The 20,723-nt window shown below is 35.4% G+C and overlaps 1 protein-coding gene across 13 annotated transcripts in view; it reads right to left on the reverse strand.

The window, feature by feature from the left end:
* The window catches only part of N4BP2 (NEDD4 binding protein 2), an 86,118-nt gene that overhangs the window by 41,146 nt on the left and 24,249 nt on the right, over positions 1-20,723 (reverse strand). For 8 of the 13 annotated variants that reach the window (XM_034671914.1, XM_034671924.1, XM_034671913.1 and 5 more), the window contains 5 exons: positions 15,952-16,294; positions 11,142-12,288; positions 10,434-10,558; positions 5,353-5,441; positions 185-261 (listed from right to left, as the gene is read on the reverse strand). In XM_034671914.1, coding sequence (XP_034527805.1) covers positions 185-261; positions 5,353-5,441; positions 10,434-10,558; positions 11,142-12,288; positions 15,952-16,180 — 1,667 coding nt within the window. In that variant the 5' untranslated portion in view covers positions 16,181-16,294. Of the gene's footprint in view, positions 1-184; positions 262-5,352; positions 5,442-10,433; positions 10,559-11,141; positions 12,289-13,667; positions 13,761-15,951; positions 16,295-18,074; positions 18,127-20,723 lie in introns of those variants that run through there. The other 5 variants (XM_034671921.1, XM_034671919.1, XM_034671915.1 and 2 more) reach the window with 4 other exon arrangements.

Here is a 20,723-nt window from a genome sequence, read left to right on the forward strand (position 1 = left end):
GGAACAAAAAGATACAAACTCTTCATAAGCTGAAAAAAGGTCTACAGGAAATACAAAAGTTGTTGTCAAAGCTGCAATGTAATCCATTTTCTTTCATTCATTATTTATAGGGAGAAAAAAACCTAGATAGACTTTCTATCACTGCCATAAATTAAAAACATGTTAAATAGTCTCTAAATTTTACCTTGCAAGTTCCTTTGGTTTGAACTTCCACCATGTGTCCGGTTCCCGGAAAAGGACTTTATATTTATGTTTTTGAGACTACATACAAAAAAGACAAATGTATTTAAAAATACTACTTCCATGAAATTAAATGCATTGTTTCCAAATTCGCAGCATGTTAAAACTGAAACCTAAAAGATTACCTATTGTGATGAGTTTGTTAAACTGGCAAAAGGTACAATCTCTTTGACCCAGCAATTACCTTCCAGAAAGTTATGCTACTAATAAATAATTACGTAAGACTGCAAATATATACACACACACACACACACACACACACACACACGCACACACAAGCTATCCAGTTGACCATTATTTGTAATAACAAAAGAAGACAACATACTGTTAATATGCAACTGGCTAAATAAATGAAGGTACAGCCGTACAATGCAAACACAGCAATTTTATTTTTTTCTTTAAGATTTTATTTATTTATTTGACACGGGGGGGGGGGAGGGAAGCAAGCACAAGCAGGGGAAGCAGCAGGCAGAGGGAGGAGAAGCAGGCTCCCCGCTGAGCAAGGAGCCTGACATGAGGCTCGATTTCAGGACCGAAGGCTGAAGGCAGCTGCTTAACTGACTGAGCCACCCAGGTGCCCCCAAATACAGCAATTTTAAAAATGCTGCATGTGTTAATGAGAAAAGGTCCCAATATAAACTGTCAAGAAAGTAAGATACAGAATTTTCACTTGGGTAAAAAAGAATTATTCACACATTTTTCATGTATTGAAAACTTCTAGAAAGATTCTCAAAAAATATTATTAAAAGCATCTACTTTGGGTGTCTGAGTGGCTCAATTGTTGGGTGTCTGTCTTCCACTCCAGTCATGATCCTGGAGTCCCAGGATCGAGTTCCATGTCGCGGCGGGCTCCCTGCTCAGCAGGGAGTCTGCTTCTTCCTCTGACCCTCACCCCACTTGTGTGCTCACTCTCTCTCTCAAATAAAAAGATTAATACATACATACATACATACATAAATCAATCTTTAAAAAAAAGCATCTACTTCAAGGGAGTAGGACTTTTCAGCATTCTTTCTTATAATTGGAATATTTATCATACTTGTATTACTTTTATAATTTTAAAAGTGTTTTAAATAATACCTCATTCTGTTTTTCAAAATTCTAATATGGCTATAATCCAAAAGCCATGCCCTACACTTGTACACTAGATCCATCTCCCCTCTCTACCTCAAGGATAACTGAGTTAAGCAATTCACCCCTCTCTTTGAGGTAGCATTAATTCCCCCCCACCTCCTACCCCATGCCCCCTTGAATCAGTCTCATCACATTCAGTTATTTCTCCCATCTTACTCTTAATCCCCTTTCCCCTGCCAGCAATTGCCCCATCTCCCTGCTTCCCTTTGCAAGAAAATGCCTCAAATAATTACTACACTCTGTCTCCAATTTCTCTCCTCACCTCTCTTAAACCCACTCCAACTGGCTACCCCACTGAAACTGCCCATCAACACCACAAATTACTTCCACACTGGTAAAATGCTATAGTTAATTCTCAGTCCTCTCTTACTTGACTCTCAGCAGCATTTGTCACAGTTCATCACTCCCTAGCCCTAACACTTTCTTCCTGCACTCTTGGTTTTCCTCCTGCCCCACTGGAAGGGTGTTCTCATTCTTTTTTGCTAGTCCTTTTTTGCACAGACCTCTTCCCACTTAAGTCCTTCACTTAGTCCTTGGTCCTCTATTCTTTTTTTTTTTTTTTTTAAGATTTCATTTATTTATTTGACAGAGAGAGAGACAGCCAGCAAAAGAGGGAATGCAGGCAGGGGGAGTGGGAGAGGAAGAAGTAGGCTCCCAGTGGAGGAACCCGATGTGGGGCTCGATCCCAGGACCCTGGGATCATGCCCTGAGCCGAAGGTAGACACTTAACAACTGAGCCACCCAGGCGCCCCTTGGTCCTCTATTCTTGATCTGTACTCACTTCTTTGGTAAAATCATTCCATTCCTTGGCTTTGAGTATCACCCATATGGTAATGACTCTCAGATACGTATCTTTAGCTCAGAATTCACTCTTGAACTCCGAACTCAGATACAAGTACCTATTCAACAAATTTAACATATTTAAACCTAAACTTTTGAAATCCATTACCCCACACCCACCACAAAACTATTTTATCTGAACCCTTCTCCATCATTACACAGGCCAAAAACCAACCCTGTGTCACTGAATTCCTCTCTCTCTTTCACATCCATCAATCAATGAGAAATTCAGTTGACTCTACTTTCAAAATATATCCAGAATCTAATCAGTACTCACTGTCACCTTCAGTGCCACCACGTTGGTCTAAGTCATATGATCTCTTACTTTAATTACCACTATAGTCCTCTAATTAATCTCCCTGCTTCCACCCTTGCCACTCCCGCCCCCACCCTTACCCCAAGTCTATTCTCAACACTGCACTACAGCAATCTTGTTAATAGTCAGATCATGTCACTACTCTGCTCAAAACCCTGTTATGGACTGAATGTCTGTGTCCCTTTAAACCCCATTATGTTGAAACCCCACTCCCACCATGTGACTGTGTTTGGAGACAGGCCTTTATGGAGATAATTAGGGTTAAATGAGAACATAAGGGTAAGGCTCCAATCTGACAGAATTAGTATGCAAGTAAGAAGAGACACGAGAGAACTCATGTATACACCATAAGAGAACATGGCAAGAAGGCAACCATCTGCAAGCCAGGAAAACAACTCTCACCCAGAAACCAACCCTGCCAGACCTTGACCTGGGACTCCAAGCCTCCAGAACTGTGAGAAAATAAATTTGTTAAGACACCCAGTCTGTGTTATCTTATGGCAGGCTGAGCAGATTAATACATCTTCCATGTCACTCAAGGTAAAATCTAAAATTCTTACAGTGATCTATGAGCCCCTATATAATCTGCCCTACCATCTCTCCAGCCACCATTACATCTCTGACCTCATCTCCCACTACTAATCTCCTCAATTGTATGATAAGATGCAAAGTACTCATTGCTATTTTCTATCATTCTGACAGAAAAGCTCCAAAAATCAACCTAGGTAAGAAGTGACAGAACACCCTGTAATGAGTCTACTCACTTCCATCTCCTCATCTCGGTACCAAATTTTATACACTTTATTCAGGGGCTGGCAACAGCCCCAGTCTCTAATTACCTAAAGGAGTGTCCTATAGCTCTTAGAATCAAATTAATTTTAAATGAATATACACACACAGAGGGAAAAAAAGAGACTGAATTTAAAGACTTTTTCAACTCCCATATCAACAGGCAAATCTTAATAATGTCATATTACTTGGGAGGATTCTAATTTATGTTAAGTTATTTGGTAGCTCACAAGGGGAACTATATATATATTTAAAGTAATAAGTTTTGCCAGATGCCACTAAGCATACCTTACTGCTTAACTACTTCTGTAAATGACAGTCATAATAGTAATAGACTGTTATCTCCAACCTATTCCACTCCCCCACAGCGCTCATTATCTTGCTACCAAAAGGAGCAAAAAGTGATCCTTTTCTCTCCAGTAACTGCTACCTCTACTTCTTTTTGAAGAAAAAATGAATTTGGCATTCCGTGATAAGCAGCAGTCCTTTATACTTCTAAGTAGAGTTGGGAAGAGCCAAAGAATCAACACTGGAAAAAAAGCTTCATAATTTCAATTATTATATAAGAAAAAAAGGGAAAGAAAAATACAATGGAAGCCTAAAGGCTAAATGAAAATCAGTAACACAGTAATGCAGAGACTTTTTTATTTTCTACATAGGAAATGAGTGTTAAAGAACTTCCTAATATGACAGCAGGAAGTTAAGGAAAACAGAGAAGTCAACTAAGGTTAAGGGGGAAAGCATTCCCCATGACAAATATGTTAGGCTAGAAATTAGGAAGTCCTGAAGCCAGAAAGCACACTGAATTTCAGTTCCCAATGTACTAAAATTGAGTCTTTGTTCCCTCTACTGCCCCTGCACAGGAGTAAAATCTCATTTACTCTCAAAGGACATTAATTTTCTTCAGAAAAATAGAGTCACACCTTCAAAATAGTACAAATGCACAAAACACAACAAAGAGGTACAGGCTGCATATGCTGAGTACATTAAAGAAGTACAACATTCATTAACTGAAGAAACATAAATTGAGCTTTAATGTGCTAGACATGTGTGTGCTAATACTGGAGGAATAAACAATACCCCATAATCACAAAAGCTTCATTCATTCACCATTTTAACCCAACAAATATATATTTACTATATGCCAAGCACAATGCTATACCCTGACGATTCAATAATGAATAAAACAACAGACCTAGCCTCAAGAATATATAGATGGCTTAGAGCCAAATTTAGACCATCAGCCAGTATTTGTACAGCCTAGGAGCTAAGGATAGTTTTTATATCTTTAAAGGGTCATTTAAAAAGAAAAGAAAAAAAAGATAACAGAAAAGAGACTGTATGTGGCCCACAAAAACCTAAAATATCTACTATCTGGCACTTTACAGAAAACAGTTAGTCAACCCATGGCCTATTGATAAAAGCAGCGTGCTTAATGCTATCACAGAAGTAAGCCAGGGTACCCTGAAAACAGAAAGAGTACTCCACTCAGCTTTTTAATAAGTTAAAGAATGCTAACTTCCTGAAAAGGTGACATCAAAGCTGGGCAAAAAAAATAATAATAATAATAATCTGGAAAATCTGGAGAACTAAGAAGAATTGAATTTATAAAAGTCTAAATTTATCAGAAGAGCAAAATCAAAAGAAATTTGGTCACTAACAAAGGACCACCAATTTTGATTCTGCCAAGTAACAGGAATAAGGAAAAATATTTTGGTGTATACACATATATACACACATACACGCATATACATATATATATCCATATAAACATAAAATTATTAATACCACTACTTTTTCATAAAAGACATCAAAAATGAAAATAATCACAGGATTTAAAAACTAAATCTCAGAATCTGAAAACTGATTTAAATTTAGCTTTATGCAAAAACTATTCCTATTTTTCTCATTTCGCTTAAGACTCAGTTACAGACAGTCCAAGGACTGTTTGCTTGAGATTTGGTTTTATAATTAACATCCCCCAACAATTTCAAACATACTACTATAGACTTATGACAATTAATGGTACAAACCAAAGAAACATATGGCTTCATTTCCCATGCCTGTAAGTTTGTATTGTCTATTATTATAGGAGACACCTTCTTCTCAAATGCTTCTTTTGCTGAAAAAAAAAAAAAAAAACAGAAAATGACAAATCATTTTTCTAACAGTATTAAGTATTCTCTTGAAGTTTTAAAAATCTGATCTTGTTTCCATAATTTGAAAATCATAGATATGTACTAATTTTACTCACAACTCTATTTTTTTTTTTAGGGGTGAGGGGCAGCGGGAGTGGGAGAGAGAGAATCCCAAGTAGGCTCCACACCCAGCTCAGAGCCCAATGCATGGCTTGATCCCACAACCCTGAGATCACAACCTGAGCCAAATCAAGAATTGGATGCTTAACTGACGAGGCACCCAGGCCCCCCACAACTCTACTTCTAAATATCTCTTTCGAGTGTATGAAAAAGTACAGATAAATGTTGGATAATAAATAATAAATAAATACTAAAGTTATAATCAGAGAAAATTATAAAATAAAAACTGCCTAAGTTTTATGTGCATTACATGTATAAACGGTGTAAGTGGGGAGAAAAACTATCATTAAAAACAGTATCATACTAAAAGCAACATGGTATCCTGGATAAGATTCTAGAAGAGAAAAGAACTTTAGTAGAAAACTAATATCAGGTATGCCTAGCTGGCTCAGTCAATAGAACATGCAACTCCTGATCCCAGGGTTGTGAATTCAAGCCCCACATTGGGCATGGAGCCTAATTAAAAACAAAAATTGTAAAAGATAATAATAATAATAAATTAAATAAATTAAAAATTAAAAGAAAAGAAAAACTAATATCCAAATAAAGTCTGGAGTTTATTTAACAATAATGTATCAGTGTTAATCTCTTCGTCTTAACAAATGTACCACGGTTATATAAGATGTTAACATTAGAAGGAAATGGGTGAGGGGTATACAGAAACTCTACATTGCCTTTGCAACCTTTCCATAAATCAAAAACTACTCCAAAATAAAGTTTTAAAACAAGCACAAATTATAAACACACACAAAAAGATGTAATGATTTACAATAAAGAAAACATTATTATATACTGTTGTGCAAGAGATTTTCTTTAAAAACTACCTTTTTTCCCAAGGAATTGGACCATTCAGGAAATTAATGATGAAGCACAATAAGCCTTACAAGGAAATTATGTGGAAGTTTTAAAAGTACTCTCTTACAACTCAATAATAAAAAGGCAAATAATCCAATTTAAAAATAGCAAACAATTAAGGAGCTAGAAAAAGAAGACAAATAAAACTCAAACCCAGCAAAAAGAAGGAAATAATAAAGATTAGAACAGAAACAAATGATACAGAAACAAAAAAAATAACAGATCAATGAAACCAGAAGCTGGTTCTTCGAAAAGATAACAAAACTGATAAACCTCTAGCCAGACTCACCAAAGAAGAGAGAGAGAGGACCCAAATAAACAAAATCACTAAAGAAAGAGGAGAAATAACAACATCACAGAAATACAATTTTTACAGAATATTATGAAAACCTGTATGTCAACAAACTGCACAACTTAGAGGAAATGAATGTATTCCTAGAAACATATAACCTACCAAAACTAAAGCAGGAAGAAATAGAAATTCTGAACACACCAATTACCAGCATGAAATTCAATCACTAATCAAAAAACTGCCAAAAACAAAAGTCCAGGACCAGATAGCTTCACAAGCAAATTCTACCAAACTTTTAAAGAAGAGTTAATACCTATTCTTCTCAAACTATTCCAAAAAACAGAAGAGGAAGGAAAACTTTCAAATTCATTCTATGAGGCCAGCATTATCCTGATAACAAAACAAGATAAACGCCACAAAAAAAAGAACTACAGGCCCATATCTCTCATGAACACGATGTGAAAACCCTCAACAAAATATTAGCAAACCAAATCCAACAATACATTAAGAAAAGCATACACCACAATCAAGTGGGATCAACAATACATTAAGAAAATCATACACCATAATCAAGTGGGATCTATTCCTGGGTTGCCAGGGTAGTTCAATACTTGCAAAACAATCAACATGATACATCCCATCAATATGAGAAAGGATAAAAACCACAGGATCATTTCAATAGATGCAGAAATAGCATTCGACAAAGTACAACATTCATTCATGAGAAAAACCATCTGCAAAGTAGGTCTAGAGGTAATACACCTCAACATAAATTTGCGAATGACACACCAATAAAGGGTTAGTATCCGAAATATATAAAGAATTTACACAAGTCAACATCCAAAAAACAAAAAAGCCATTTAAAAAATGGGCAGAAGACACAAAGAGACATTTCTCCAAAGAAGACATACGGATGGCCAATAGACACATGAAAGATGTTCAACATCACTCATCATCAGGGTAATGCAAATCAAAACTACAATGAGATATCACCTCACACCTGTCAGAATGGCTGAAATCAAAAGTACAAGAAACAACAAGTGTTGGTGAGGATGTGAAGAAAAAGGAACCCTCCTGCACTGTAGGTGGGAATGCAAACTGGTGCAGCCACTGTGGAAAACAGTATGGAGCTTCCTCAAAAAAAACTAAAAATGGAACTACTCTATGATCCAGGAATCACCCTACTGGGTATTTACCCAAAAAGTACAAAAACACTAATTCAAAGGGATACATACACTCCTAGCGTCAACGCAGTATTATTACCACAGCAAATCTATGGAAACAGTCCCAGTGTCCAGTGACAGCAGAATGGATAAAGAAGAGGTGGTGTATACACACACACATACTACACACACACACACACACACACACACACACACACACAACGGACTATTATTCAGCCATAAAAAATGAAATCTTGCCATTTCCAACAACATGGATAGAGCTACGGAGTATATTGCTAAGTGAAATAAGAAAGTCAGAGAAAGACAAATAACATAAGATCTCATTTATATGTGGAATTTAAGAAACAAAACAAGCAAAGGAAAAAAGAGAGAGAGAGACAAACCAAGAAACAGACTCTTCACCATACACAACAAACTAATGGTTAGGAGAGGCGAGGTGGATGGGGGGATGGGTAAAATAGGTGATGGGGATTAAAGAGTATACTCATCATGATGAAAAAAAGAATTTTTTAAAAAAGAACATAAGATACTTAAGAAAAAAGTACAATTTTTTCAAGGAAATATTATTTTCCCATTTAAATACTTTTTTAAGGGAAAGATCGTACCCGAGTATATTAAAAATTTTTAAATCACATCTTGAAAAAAAAAAAAAAACCAGACAATTCTCCAAAGAAGATAAACTAATGGCCAAAAGGACACACCAAAGAATGCTGAACATCATTACCCACCAGGAAAATACAACCAAAACCACAATGAAATACCACTTCACATCCACCAGGATAGGTATAATCAAATATACAGATAATAACAAATATTGGTAACAATGTGGAGAAGATGGAACCCTCATAAACTCCTAGTAGGAATGTAAAATGGTGTAGTTGCTTTGGAAAAACAGGTTGGTAGTTCCAAAAAAGTTTAGACATAGACATGCATGATCATACCAACATTATTCATAATAGCCAAAAAATGGAAACAACCCAAATGCCCACCAACTGATGAATGAATAAATCAAATGTAGCATATCCATACAATGCAATATTGTTCAGCCATAAAAAGGAATAGATTACTGATACATGCTACAACATGAACCTTGAAAATGTTACACTAAGTGAAAGAAAGCCATTCACAAAAGACCACATATGATATGATTCCATTTATATGAAATGCCCAGAACAGGCAAATCTATAGAGACAGAAAGTAACTTAGTGGTTGCCTAGGACTGGGAGAGGTTGGGGAGAAATAAGGAGTGACTGTTAATGGGTAAAGGATCTTTTTGGGGTGATAAAATGTTCTAAAATTGTAGTGATGAAAGAAATAATAATAAAAAAATAAAATTGTAGTGATAGTTGTAGAACTCTGAATATGCTTAAAACCATGTGATTCTTATCTCAATAAAGCTGTTTAAAAGAGTTCTGCCTATTAACTTAATATTATTATTGCTATGGCTATTGCAGTAGTGAGGGCATGTTGAACCACTGCTAAACACTTCTTTCTCAACCCTAACAACAATCATGGGCATTAAGTATTATTAAGCCCTTTTACAGATGAACACAATGGGCTTTGAAGAGTATAAATAACTTGTACAAGATTACATAGCTAGTAACTGCCAAATTCAAGACTATTCTTCACCACATCATACTGTTATCATTTTTTGTTGTGCATTTTCATATTCCTGAGTTCTCACTTTAATATTCAGTTCAAGAAAAAATACAGAAAAATTTAATAATGTCTGAAGATGGCAAATTCAAGAATCACAATCACAGTGCCATTATCATAAAATAAAGGCTAAAATATTGTCTATGTGTATTAAGAATTCCTCATGGGACACCTGGGCAGCTTAGTTAGTTAAGCTGCTGACTGTTGATCTCGGCCCAGAGTCCTGAGTTCAAGCCCCATGTTGAGCTCCACGCTGGCTGTGGAGCCTATTAAAAAAAAGAAAAGGAAAAAAAAGAATTCCTCATATGAAATTCAAACTATTTATAACTAAACATTTCATGATAACACCATCTTCAGTGAACAGATCGTTGCACTAATAAAAACAGTAAGGTTTTATCTCTGACCTCCCTACAGATTCAGTTTGAGGAGAGCCATTTTTACTCTCACACTGTCCCCCCCATAACAATAAAATCAATCTAGGAAAGAGTAGCAGTTAACAATACAAATTCCATTTTAGGGGGTGCCTGGGTGGCTCAGTCGGTTGAGTGTCTGCCTTCAGCTCAGGTCATGATCCTGAGGTCCTGGGATCAAGCTTAAGATCCCTGTTCAGCGGGGAGTCTGCTTCTCCCTCTGCCCCTCACTCCACTCGTGCTCTTTCTCACTCCCTCTCTCTCTCTCAAGTAAATAAAATCTTAAAAAGGGAAAATAACTAAAGGGAATTGTAACTTTCTAAAAATTATCTACCTCCCAAAAAACAAATATTTTATATTGCTCTTAATATTACCCAAAAATCTAATGTCTATTCTTACCACGATTCTGGTTCCATTCATGTGCTTCTCCTAAGTATTTTACATCAAACTGGTACTGACCATTTATGTAAAAATAATCATCAGTACTAAGAATAACTCCACTTGGATTATCCTCTTGCAAAGTCCTGTGAATGATAAATGGAATTATTTTCATTAATTTTTCTCCTAAATTCTCTCTCCTAATTTTTACAAGGTCATAATCCAAATAAAGAATTCAAGTATTGTTACTTAAAAGTGAGAATACAATAATATCCAGACAAGTCATTTTGGAAATCCTCTTAGCAGAAGTTTGACTCCCAAGAAAACTGACCTAAAACAAGTCTATTTTATTCCTTGAATTAAAAATCAATTATGGCTTTGTAACTCTATAATCAAAGTTGAACTTATTTTTTGCCCATTCAAATTAGTTCTCTCTCACATAAAACCATTTCTACTGATTTCAGAAGCTCACGGTCTTGGAATTATTTTTAAATTTTTCTTCAATCTCCCAAAATGATATTCTAAGATAGAAGAATTCAGTAAAAACTTCTGGAGAAAAGAGTGCTGCTATTAGCTACAAAGTAAGAAAAAAGTTATTAAAAAGAAAAGATTTTAGGGGTTACTAAACATCTGTATTAACCAACAACAGCATTTCACATATTCATACTCTGTCATAAATGTTCAGGTTGAAGCATTATACTTTTTTTAAAACTCAATTAAACCTCATACCTTGCCAAGAACGATTTTCCTGATCCTGGAAGCCCTCTGAGAAGAACAAGAACTAGTCCAACATAAGATGAAGTCTTCTTTCTTACAACCTGAGAAACTGGGGTTTCTTGTACTTGATAAGCACTTATTCCCTCTTTATTTCTCCATACCTTTGTTGGGGAAGTGTGAGAAATAACTGGAGGGGGAAACGTGTAGTTGACCGGTCTCCAGTGTGTGGCGCTGGTTACAACAGGAGCTACAAAGCCATGATTTCCTTGAAAGAGGTCAAAAGCAGGAATCACTGGATTCCACATTGGTGGAGGCGGAGGAGGCGGCAGCAGTAGAGGGAGAGGGGTAAGTACAGGGCAGTAATTCACATCTTTCCCCTTTGATGGCAGTTCAGTATGTTTGTGTGGCTTGAAACCGAATTCTTCAGAAGGTACAAACACATCAGGGACAGAAGTAGATTTCTGATCCCCACTTGTACCTAGTAAATCAAGCCCCAGATTTTGCACAGTAAGGCTTAAAGGAGCCTGAGGTTCGCTGGCATCCAAATCTACAGGGGCTGGAGAGAACGGAGTCTCAACACACTCAGATTCTAAAAGCTCTTTCTGTCTTTGACTGAGATTGCTACCACCCACCACAGTGTCATTTGCTACATTCAAAGAACTACTGAGAAGAGAATCTTCCAATGCCAATGTGTCATCCTTTATAAAACTTCTGGACTCATCAGAAACAGAATGTGAAATAAAGGTGTTTGAATTTAACGCAGAGGCAGAATTCTCTAAATTTTCACTGTTCAAATCCATATTTTGTGTAGAAAGAATGGGAGTCATACTACTTGAATCGGAATTTATAAATGCACTCGGGTCACTAAAACTATTTACACCTTGCAAAGGCAAAAATGAGTATACTTGGTCATCAGAAGAAGAGTTCAGTTTCTCAAAAGCGTTCTGTATTAAAGAATCCAAGTCTTCGGTTAGCTGCATGTCCAAAAATGAATCCATTTTTGAATCTTCACTCTCTTCCTCAGGAGGATACTTTTCCATTATTTCACGTCCCACAGAACTTACTTGGTTCTCAGAAGCAGCAAAGCTTTTTGAAGACGATTCTTCTACCTTGGCATCAGTGGCAGATAATTCTAATAGACAATCCATTGCATTTTCAACTGTACAAGAAGAGCAATATACATGTGTATTGAAAACAGTAAAATATCATTTGGTTAAAATCCATGTAAAATTATACTTTTTGCAATGAATGGAATATAGAAATTTATAAATATTCAAGTCATTTTTTAATTAATATTTTACAAATATACCAGTCTGGAGTAGTGAAAGGTTTGAATGATGGAGTCATGCAATGCTGTTACTATCAGACAAACTGTAATAAACTAGGATAATAAACTGCCAACAAGTAGATAATCTCTGATAAATGTGAATAAACCTAAATATCTATAAATTGTATCTAAAAATACCTATAACTGCATATATTATGGTTATTTCTAAGACCCCAAAACCAGTTAATTTATTCAACAAACACTTAGCTACTGCCTATCCTTTTAAATATTAAGATTTTAAGTACTCTCCTGTAAATCTAATTTGTTTATATGGTTTCTATGAATTTCACTTAATACAAAAAATAGGTATCAGCATGTACTACATATCAGACATACCCTGTTCAAAGTAAATAAGACATAGTTCTTACTACACTAAAGGGATTTTTGCAGTCTAATGGAGGCAATTAAAGATAATTAAAAGACAATTACATTATAATATAATAGAGACTAAATAATACACGCTTTTAGTAATACACAAATGCCATTGCAGCCTTACAGGAGAATAAGGAAAGATTTCACATAAGGTAATATGTGAACTGGGACTTGAAGATTAAAAACAAGCTTGTCAGACACAAAAGGGAAAGGCAAAGCCAGTCTTGAAAACACAAAGCATGTTTAAGGTATTAAGAGAAGGTGGCTGGAGTGTGGGTACACAGTAGTATGGTAGATAAAGGAGACAAAACTGGAAAAGAAGATTAAGTAGAATTGGAAAAAGTGCTATATGTCACGGTAGGACATATCAATTTTACTTTCTAGGGAAACTATCAGTCACCATATTTGAGCTAGGAGCTTTATATGTATCTCCTCAATGAACCATCAAATAATACTATGGGGTATAGTATTTCTAGCAAATAGATGAAGAAAATGAAGCTCAAAAAGTATATTAACTTGGCCCAAGTCACACAGATACTAAGTGACAGAGCCAGGACTGGTATGTCTGACTCCAATGCTGAGCTCTTTCTGTTATAACACAAATACAGAATTAGAATTGTTAGGCATTTAAAATTTGGAGTTTTGCTTATTTTTGTGCTTTGTTTTATGGAAAATAAATATGAAAAGGAAGCACAGCACAGGAGGTACAGCTCTGGTCTGGAGTCAGAAAACAAACACTTAAAACTCTACTTGCTGGCTATGACCCTTTGAACAAGTTACTTAACTTTCCTATGCCTTGATTTTCTCATTTGCAATATGGGGGTAATAAAAGTACCTACCTCATAGGGTTGTTGTGAGGATTAAATGAGATAATCCATGAAAATGTGCTGTGCACAAGGACTGGCACCTAGTAAGCACCCAATTAATGTTCCCTTAAGAAGAAAAACAAAGAGGGATTGGAGGGGCAAGCCTGGCAGAGAGACAAGTTAGGATATTATAGCAATAGTACAAAAGTTAGAAGCCCTAAACATGGGGAAAAAAAAGGAAGAAAGAACAAACGAACGCACGCAAGCAAACATAGATATTTCTACAAAGAAAATCTACAAAATAGAAAATCCACGAGGTCAACCAAAAAAATTAACGTGTATATAATAAAAAACGGTACTAAGTAAAAATAAGTAAAAGGTCAGGATATATGTATCACACAAAAGGAAAGTCCTTACATAGAGTGTTGGAAAAAATTAAAACAATGGTATAAAACAACGAAAAACACATGAATAAACAATTCACACAAGAATACAAAAATTAATACACAATCATGTACAAAAATGCTCAATAATCCTGTTTATTTAAAGAAAAAAACAAATTAAGAAAAAGCAAAATTTTATTCCTATTAAAATCCTGAAGTAACACTATACAATGCTGAAAAGGCTGTGATGAAACCACTATACTTTAACAGTGCTAGCAGTACGACAAATCAGCACTCCTGTTTGGTAGGCAATTTAGTGGTATGTTTCCAAGAACTAATAAAAACTGTTCTTACCTCGTGACATATGAAAACAAAATGCTGGGACTAAGGAAAAAAGCCAAAAGAAGGGAAAAGCAATTTATACCAAGATGTCCACTGCTGTATTAATTAGTCATGAAAAACTTAGATATAATTAAAAAAATTAGAACACAACAATTCAGGGGAACATTAGAAAGCTATTAAAAATAAAGATCACAGCAACACTGAAAAAATGCTTATATTAAGTTTAAAAAGCAGAATACATAATTAAATCAATACTATTATTCAAAATACTCAAAATATCAGTATTTATGAACAAGGTATAGAGAAGATCCTGCAAAAGAGAACTGTTTTTTGTTAGGATGTAAAGGCAATTTTTTTTTTTTTTGGTAATTCCTCATTACTATGTTAGTGTATGTGAAACAAATTTTAAACACCTCAACATTAGGAAATAAATGTTGAAGTCACACATAAAATTCTATACACTATCATTTCTGAGCATCATGTGGACTGCTGAAAACTGTTTTTTTGCATATGTATCATAACAAGCTGGTTAAGATATGCTCACATCACAGTCCACGTAATGAATAAAAATGGAAGTTCTCAAGCATTAGCAAAACTTCTCCAATCTAAAATAATTTTATTTTATACTAATCATGGCCAATAGCAACACTAAGCATCAACATTTAATTTATTCATTCAGTCAACTTTGATAGCTTGTCTATCTGCCAAAATACTTCTAAACAATTTATTACAAGTTATTAATAACACTATACTGAAGACTTTACCAAAAAAAACAAAAAAACAAAAAAAAACCCACAACTCAATTCTCACTAAAAAAGTCCTATGAGGCACATACTACTATTTTTCTCATTAACAGATAAGAAAACAGACCCAGAGAGCTTAGGTGGCAGAACTGGAAATATAACCCAGGTTTCTTGACTCCAAAGCCAGTATTGTGCAACACTGTTCTATCAGCATCAACTCCTAATCAGTTCTCATTCCCACAATTACAATTATCTTTTCACTCAATAAATATTTACTGAGGTCCTATCTGAATCACTGCTATTTTAGGGGCTGGGGATACAGCAGTAAAAACAGTTTATAAAATCTGTCTTTATGGAGCTTACATCCTAAGACAGTGGTTCTCAACTGGGGATGATTCTGGTCCCCAAGGGGCATATGATGGAGGTATTTTTAATTGTCACAATTGGCTGCTGACGGTTGCTACTGGACTCTACAGAGGATAGGCCACGGATGCTGCTAAACATCCTATGATTCACAGGAAAGCCACTCACAACAAAGAATAATCCGGTCCAAAATGTTAATAGTGCCAACCTGTTCTAGAGGGAAGATAAAAAGAAATAAAACATAAAATACGATATCTATACATACATCTTATATCTAGAACTGTATATTTCTTGAAAGCAGAAAAAGCTATGCTTTCTTCTTCATATCACTCGCAATAACAACTTAGTATCTTGCCCAGAGCAGGTGCTCAATAAATTAACAAAACAGAAATAAGGCAGTTATTTTTCTATATTACTACTAGTCACGACACAGTACATGAAGTCTTCTTATACGATGCAATGGGTTCAAACTAAACTTTTTCTCACCTTTGAAATCACATTCAGAAAGCATCAAATACACTACATCAGGATCCAGATCAGAAAACATCTCTGAGATACTGGTGAAGAGTTCCTCCTGATCAACTTTTGTCTCACACATGGAAGGAAGAGTAGTAGTTGGCTCCTCATGACTAGCAACACCGGATACGACAACTTCCTTAGAGCTTGCAGTCTTCCGAAAAGGATTTCCCCCAAGATTTTTCCTTCTCCTTGGCATTCTGACTTCCAAAACTAAAATGTTTCCCTTTTCTTATTTAAGATGTTTGATATTTAAGTCATACCTCAAAGAAAACACGGTTAAATATCTTGCACAATCCAGCAGTAATAGGACCTAAAATAGAAAGCAAGTAAAAACACTCAGACTATATAGTTATATTTCCATTTCTAAAATCGGAATGACATCTTTATTTAACTCTAAGAAAGTACCACCAACTCTGGTAGCAAAGCCAAAAAGCAGTCAGACAACTTCTCTCTCTGCAAAATATTCAAGTTTTGCCAGGATTGAACATGTTAAATATCAAGATATTAACAAATATAATGAATTTTCACAACAGTGTATACACTGTTTTAATGTCATTATTTCATTTTTGAAAACCATAAAACAGTATTCATAATGACAATGCCTACTGAACACCTACATTTGGATGTCCAATAGGCATTATAAACTAAACATGTCCAAAACTGAGCTCCTGATCACCGCCTTCACATCCACTCTTCTCAGTCTTTTCCGTCTCAATTGATACAACTCTATTCTTCCAACTGCTCAGGTCAAAAATCTTGGAATAATCCCTAACTCCTCTCATCCCACATCCAACCAGTAAGCCAATTCTGCCAATGCAACCCTCAAAATGCATCCAGAATATGACCCTTCCTCACTATCTCACTGCCACCACAGCCTGTTGCCTAGATTATTGTTAAGACTCCAAACCAATCTTCTTGTCCCTTCGGTCTGTCTTTCTGTACCAATCAGTGGGACTCAGTTAAACTACAGGCCAGATCACACATATCTTCTGCTTAACTATCTACTGGCTTCCCATCTCACTCAGAGTAAAAGCCAGAACCCTTTAAATAGCCCATAACTCAGACATGTGTTACTTCAGTACTGTCATCCCTAAACCTCTTTCCCTTGCTCAGTGTTGCTCCAGCCACACTTCGCCGCTTTGCTCTTCTTCAAACACACCAGCCATGCTCCCTGCTGGGAACCTTTACATTTGGCTCCCTCTACCTACTACTCTCTCAGATATCTATAAAAGTTTATTTCCTCAACACCTTCCTACCATTACTCAAATGTTACCCACTCAAGAAGTCAGTCCCCCAACACCATTCATCCTACTTTCCTTACTTGAATTTTCTCATAAGGCTTATCATCTTCTAACGGAGTATGTTTCACACATTTTTTTATTGTATTTACTACCCATATTCAAGTAAAGTGTAAGTAAGCTCCACAAGGGCAGGGACTCATTGTTCCAGAGAACCCCAGATAGTTTACTTGCGTTCTCCACTTGGATCTATCTAATAAACATTTCAAATTTAACATATCCAAAACTAAATATCTGATATTTCCCCCAAAATCTGCTCTATTNTTTCTCCACTTGGATCTAATAAACATTTCAAATTTAACATATCCAAAACTAAATATCTGATATTTCCCCCAAAATCTGCTCTATTTGGTCTGGCTACTGTCATCATTCACTCATATTCTGGGGTCCTAAATGCTCTCTCTGCTTCCAACCCTTGTCTCTTACAGTTTATTTTCAAGCCAGAATGATCAGCCAGGATGATCTTTGTACAAAATACAACATACATACATAAAGCAACACACAAGTCAGAATGAATCAAGGTCTGCTCTAAATCCTTAAGTGGTTCTCCACGTCACTCAGTAAAAGCTAAAGTTCTTACAGTAGCCCATCTCCCTGCTACCCTTTGATATACTCTTCCCCAGAATATTTGCACTGCTAACTCTCACTCCTTCAAATCTTTATTCAAGTATCACAGTCAATGATTTCTTCCTTGATTACCCAATTTAAAATCATGTCCCCCACTCCCTCTGTCCCCATCTCCCTTTCCTCTAACCACCCATTGTCTCTTAACACCCATTCTATAAAATTTACCTTTTAATTAAATTTACTGTGTCATAGCTCTCTCCATCTTCCAGAACTGCACTGTCAATATGGCAGCCACTGGCCACATGTGCCTATTTAAATTTAAATTAAGTTAAATTACACCTTTCTATATTAATAGCACATAAAGTAGAATTCAGAGGGGGAAAAAATTACCAGAGACAGAGAAGGACATTATATAATCATAAAGGATCAGTACACCAAGAAGGCACAGCAACCCTAACTGTGTATGCACCAAACAAAAGAACCACTAAATAAGTGAAGCAGAAGCTGATAGAACTGAAATGAGAAATGGACAGATCCACAATTATAGAAACTTCAAATCCCTCTCTCAACAACTGATAGAATAACTAGACAGCATATGAGCAAGGACAGAGAACACAGTAATACCATCAATTAAGGATAATCAACCCTTATAAAACACTCCACCCAACAACAGCAGAATACATTATTTTCAAGTGCCCACCAAATATGTACCAAGAAAAACCATATCCTAGGTAAAACAAAACCCAGCAAATTTAAAAGAACTGAAATCATACAAAGTGTACTCTCTGACCACAATGTAATCAAACTAGAAATCAATTAACAGAGAGATAACCGATAAATTTCCAAACACTTGGAACTTAAGCAACATACCAAATAATCCACGTGTCAAAGAGAAAGTCTCATAAGAAATTTAAAAATACATCGAAATGAATGAAAATGAAAACATACTGTATCAAAATTTGTAGGACACAGCTAAAGCAGCAATGCCGGAAATTTATAGCAAATTTATAACCAAATGCATACAACATTACAAAAGAGGAAAAGTCTCAAATCAATAATCTAAGCCCCCACCACAATTACCTAGAAAAAGAAGATCAAAACAAACCCAAAGCTAGCAGAAGGGAAGAATAAAGATAAGAGCAGAAATGAATAAAACTGAAAACAGAAAAGCAAAAAAGAAAAATCAATGAAACAAACTGACAGTTCTTTAAAAATAAAAATGACAAACCTCTAAATGACTGACAAAAAAAAAAAAAGAGAGAGAAGACACATACTACCAATATCAGGAACGAAAAAAAAGGATATCACAACAGAACCTTGTGTGATGAAAACTACAAAACACTGATGAAAGAAATCAAAGATCTAAATAAATGGAAAGACACAGCATGTTCACGGACTAGAGGATGGAACATAATAAAGATGTCAATTCTCCCCTAATTGATACATAGAATTCCTATCAAAACCCCAGGAAGAGTTTTTGTGGATATGGACAAGATTATTCTCAGATTTTTTTTATGGATATGGACAAGATTATTCTCAAATTAAATGGAAAGACAAAGGAACTAGAATAGCTAAAACAATTTTGAAAGAGAGGAATCAGTCAACTCAATTTCACAATTTGTTGTATCATTACACTAACCAAGGCTGTATGGTGTCAGTAGCGGGACAGACATATAGATCTGAAAACAGATTATAGACTTGGAAACAGAAGTGAGAACCTAGAAATACACCAACATAAATATGCCCAACTGGCTTTTGACAAAAGCGTAAAAGCAATTTAATGGAAAAAAGATAGTCTTTTCAACTAATGAAACGGCAGCAAGTGGACATCCACAGATTAAAAAAAATAAACTTTGACCTCAGTTTCACACTTTATAGAAAAATTAACTCAAAATGGATCAAGAACTTAAATCCATAAACATCTTAGGAAAAGAAAGAAAAAAAAAAAACAGGAGAACATCTCCAGGACCTAGAGCTAAACAAAACACTACAAGTATGATCAATAAAAGAAAAAACGGATAAAATGTACTTCATCAAACTTAAAAACTTTTGCTCTGTGAAAGACCTTTTTAAGAAAATGAAAAGTTACAGATTAAATATTTGCATACTATATATCCAACAAAGGACTAATATTTGAAATACATAAAGAACTTACCAAAACTCCACAGTAAAAGCCAAACAATTCAATTGGAAAATGGGCAAAAAGCATAGCACCAAAAGAATATACGAATGGCAAATAGGCACACAAAAGATGCTCAACATCATTAAGCATTAAGTAAACGCAAATTAAAACTACGTACAATGAGATATAACTTCACATCTATCAAACTGGCTAACATAAAAACTAATGACAACACAAAATGTTGGCAAGGATACAGAGAAACTGGATGGCTCATACTCTGCTAGGAATGAAAACAGTACAGCCACTTTGGAAAAGAGTTTAGAGGTTTCTTTAAAAACTAAACACGCAACATTATATAACAATTCAGCAATTGCATTTATGGGCATTTATCTAAGAGAAATGAAACACTAAGTTCACCAAAACCCTGTACACAAAGTTTATAGCAGCTTTATTCATTATAACTAAAAACTAGAGAACAATTCAGATGTCCTTCAATGGGTGAACAGCTGAACAAATTACTTCCATTGCATGAAATACAAGTTAGCAATAAAAAGGAACAAACTAATGATACACAAAAACAACCTGGATGAAATTCCAGAGTTACGCTGAGTGGAAAAAAGCCAATCCCAAAAGGCTATATATGGAACGATCCCATTAACATAACATTTTTGAAATGACAAAATTGCAGAGAGAACAGATTAATGATTGCCAAGAGTTAAGGAAGCGATGGGAGAGGAGGGCAAGTGGGTGTG

Source organism: Ailuropoda melanoleuca, chromosome 11, assembly GCF_002007445.2.
Source record: "Ailuropoda melanoleuca isolate Jingjing chromosome 11, ASM200744v2, whole genome shotgun sequence".
NCBI classification, from domain to species: domain Eukaryota; kingdom Metazoa; phylum Chordata; class Mammalia; order Carnivora; family Ursidae; genus Ailuropoda; species Ailuropoda melanoleuca.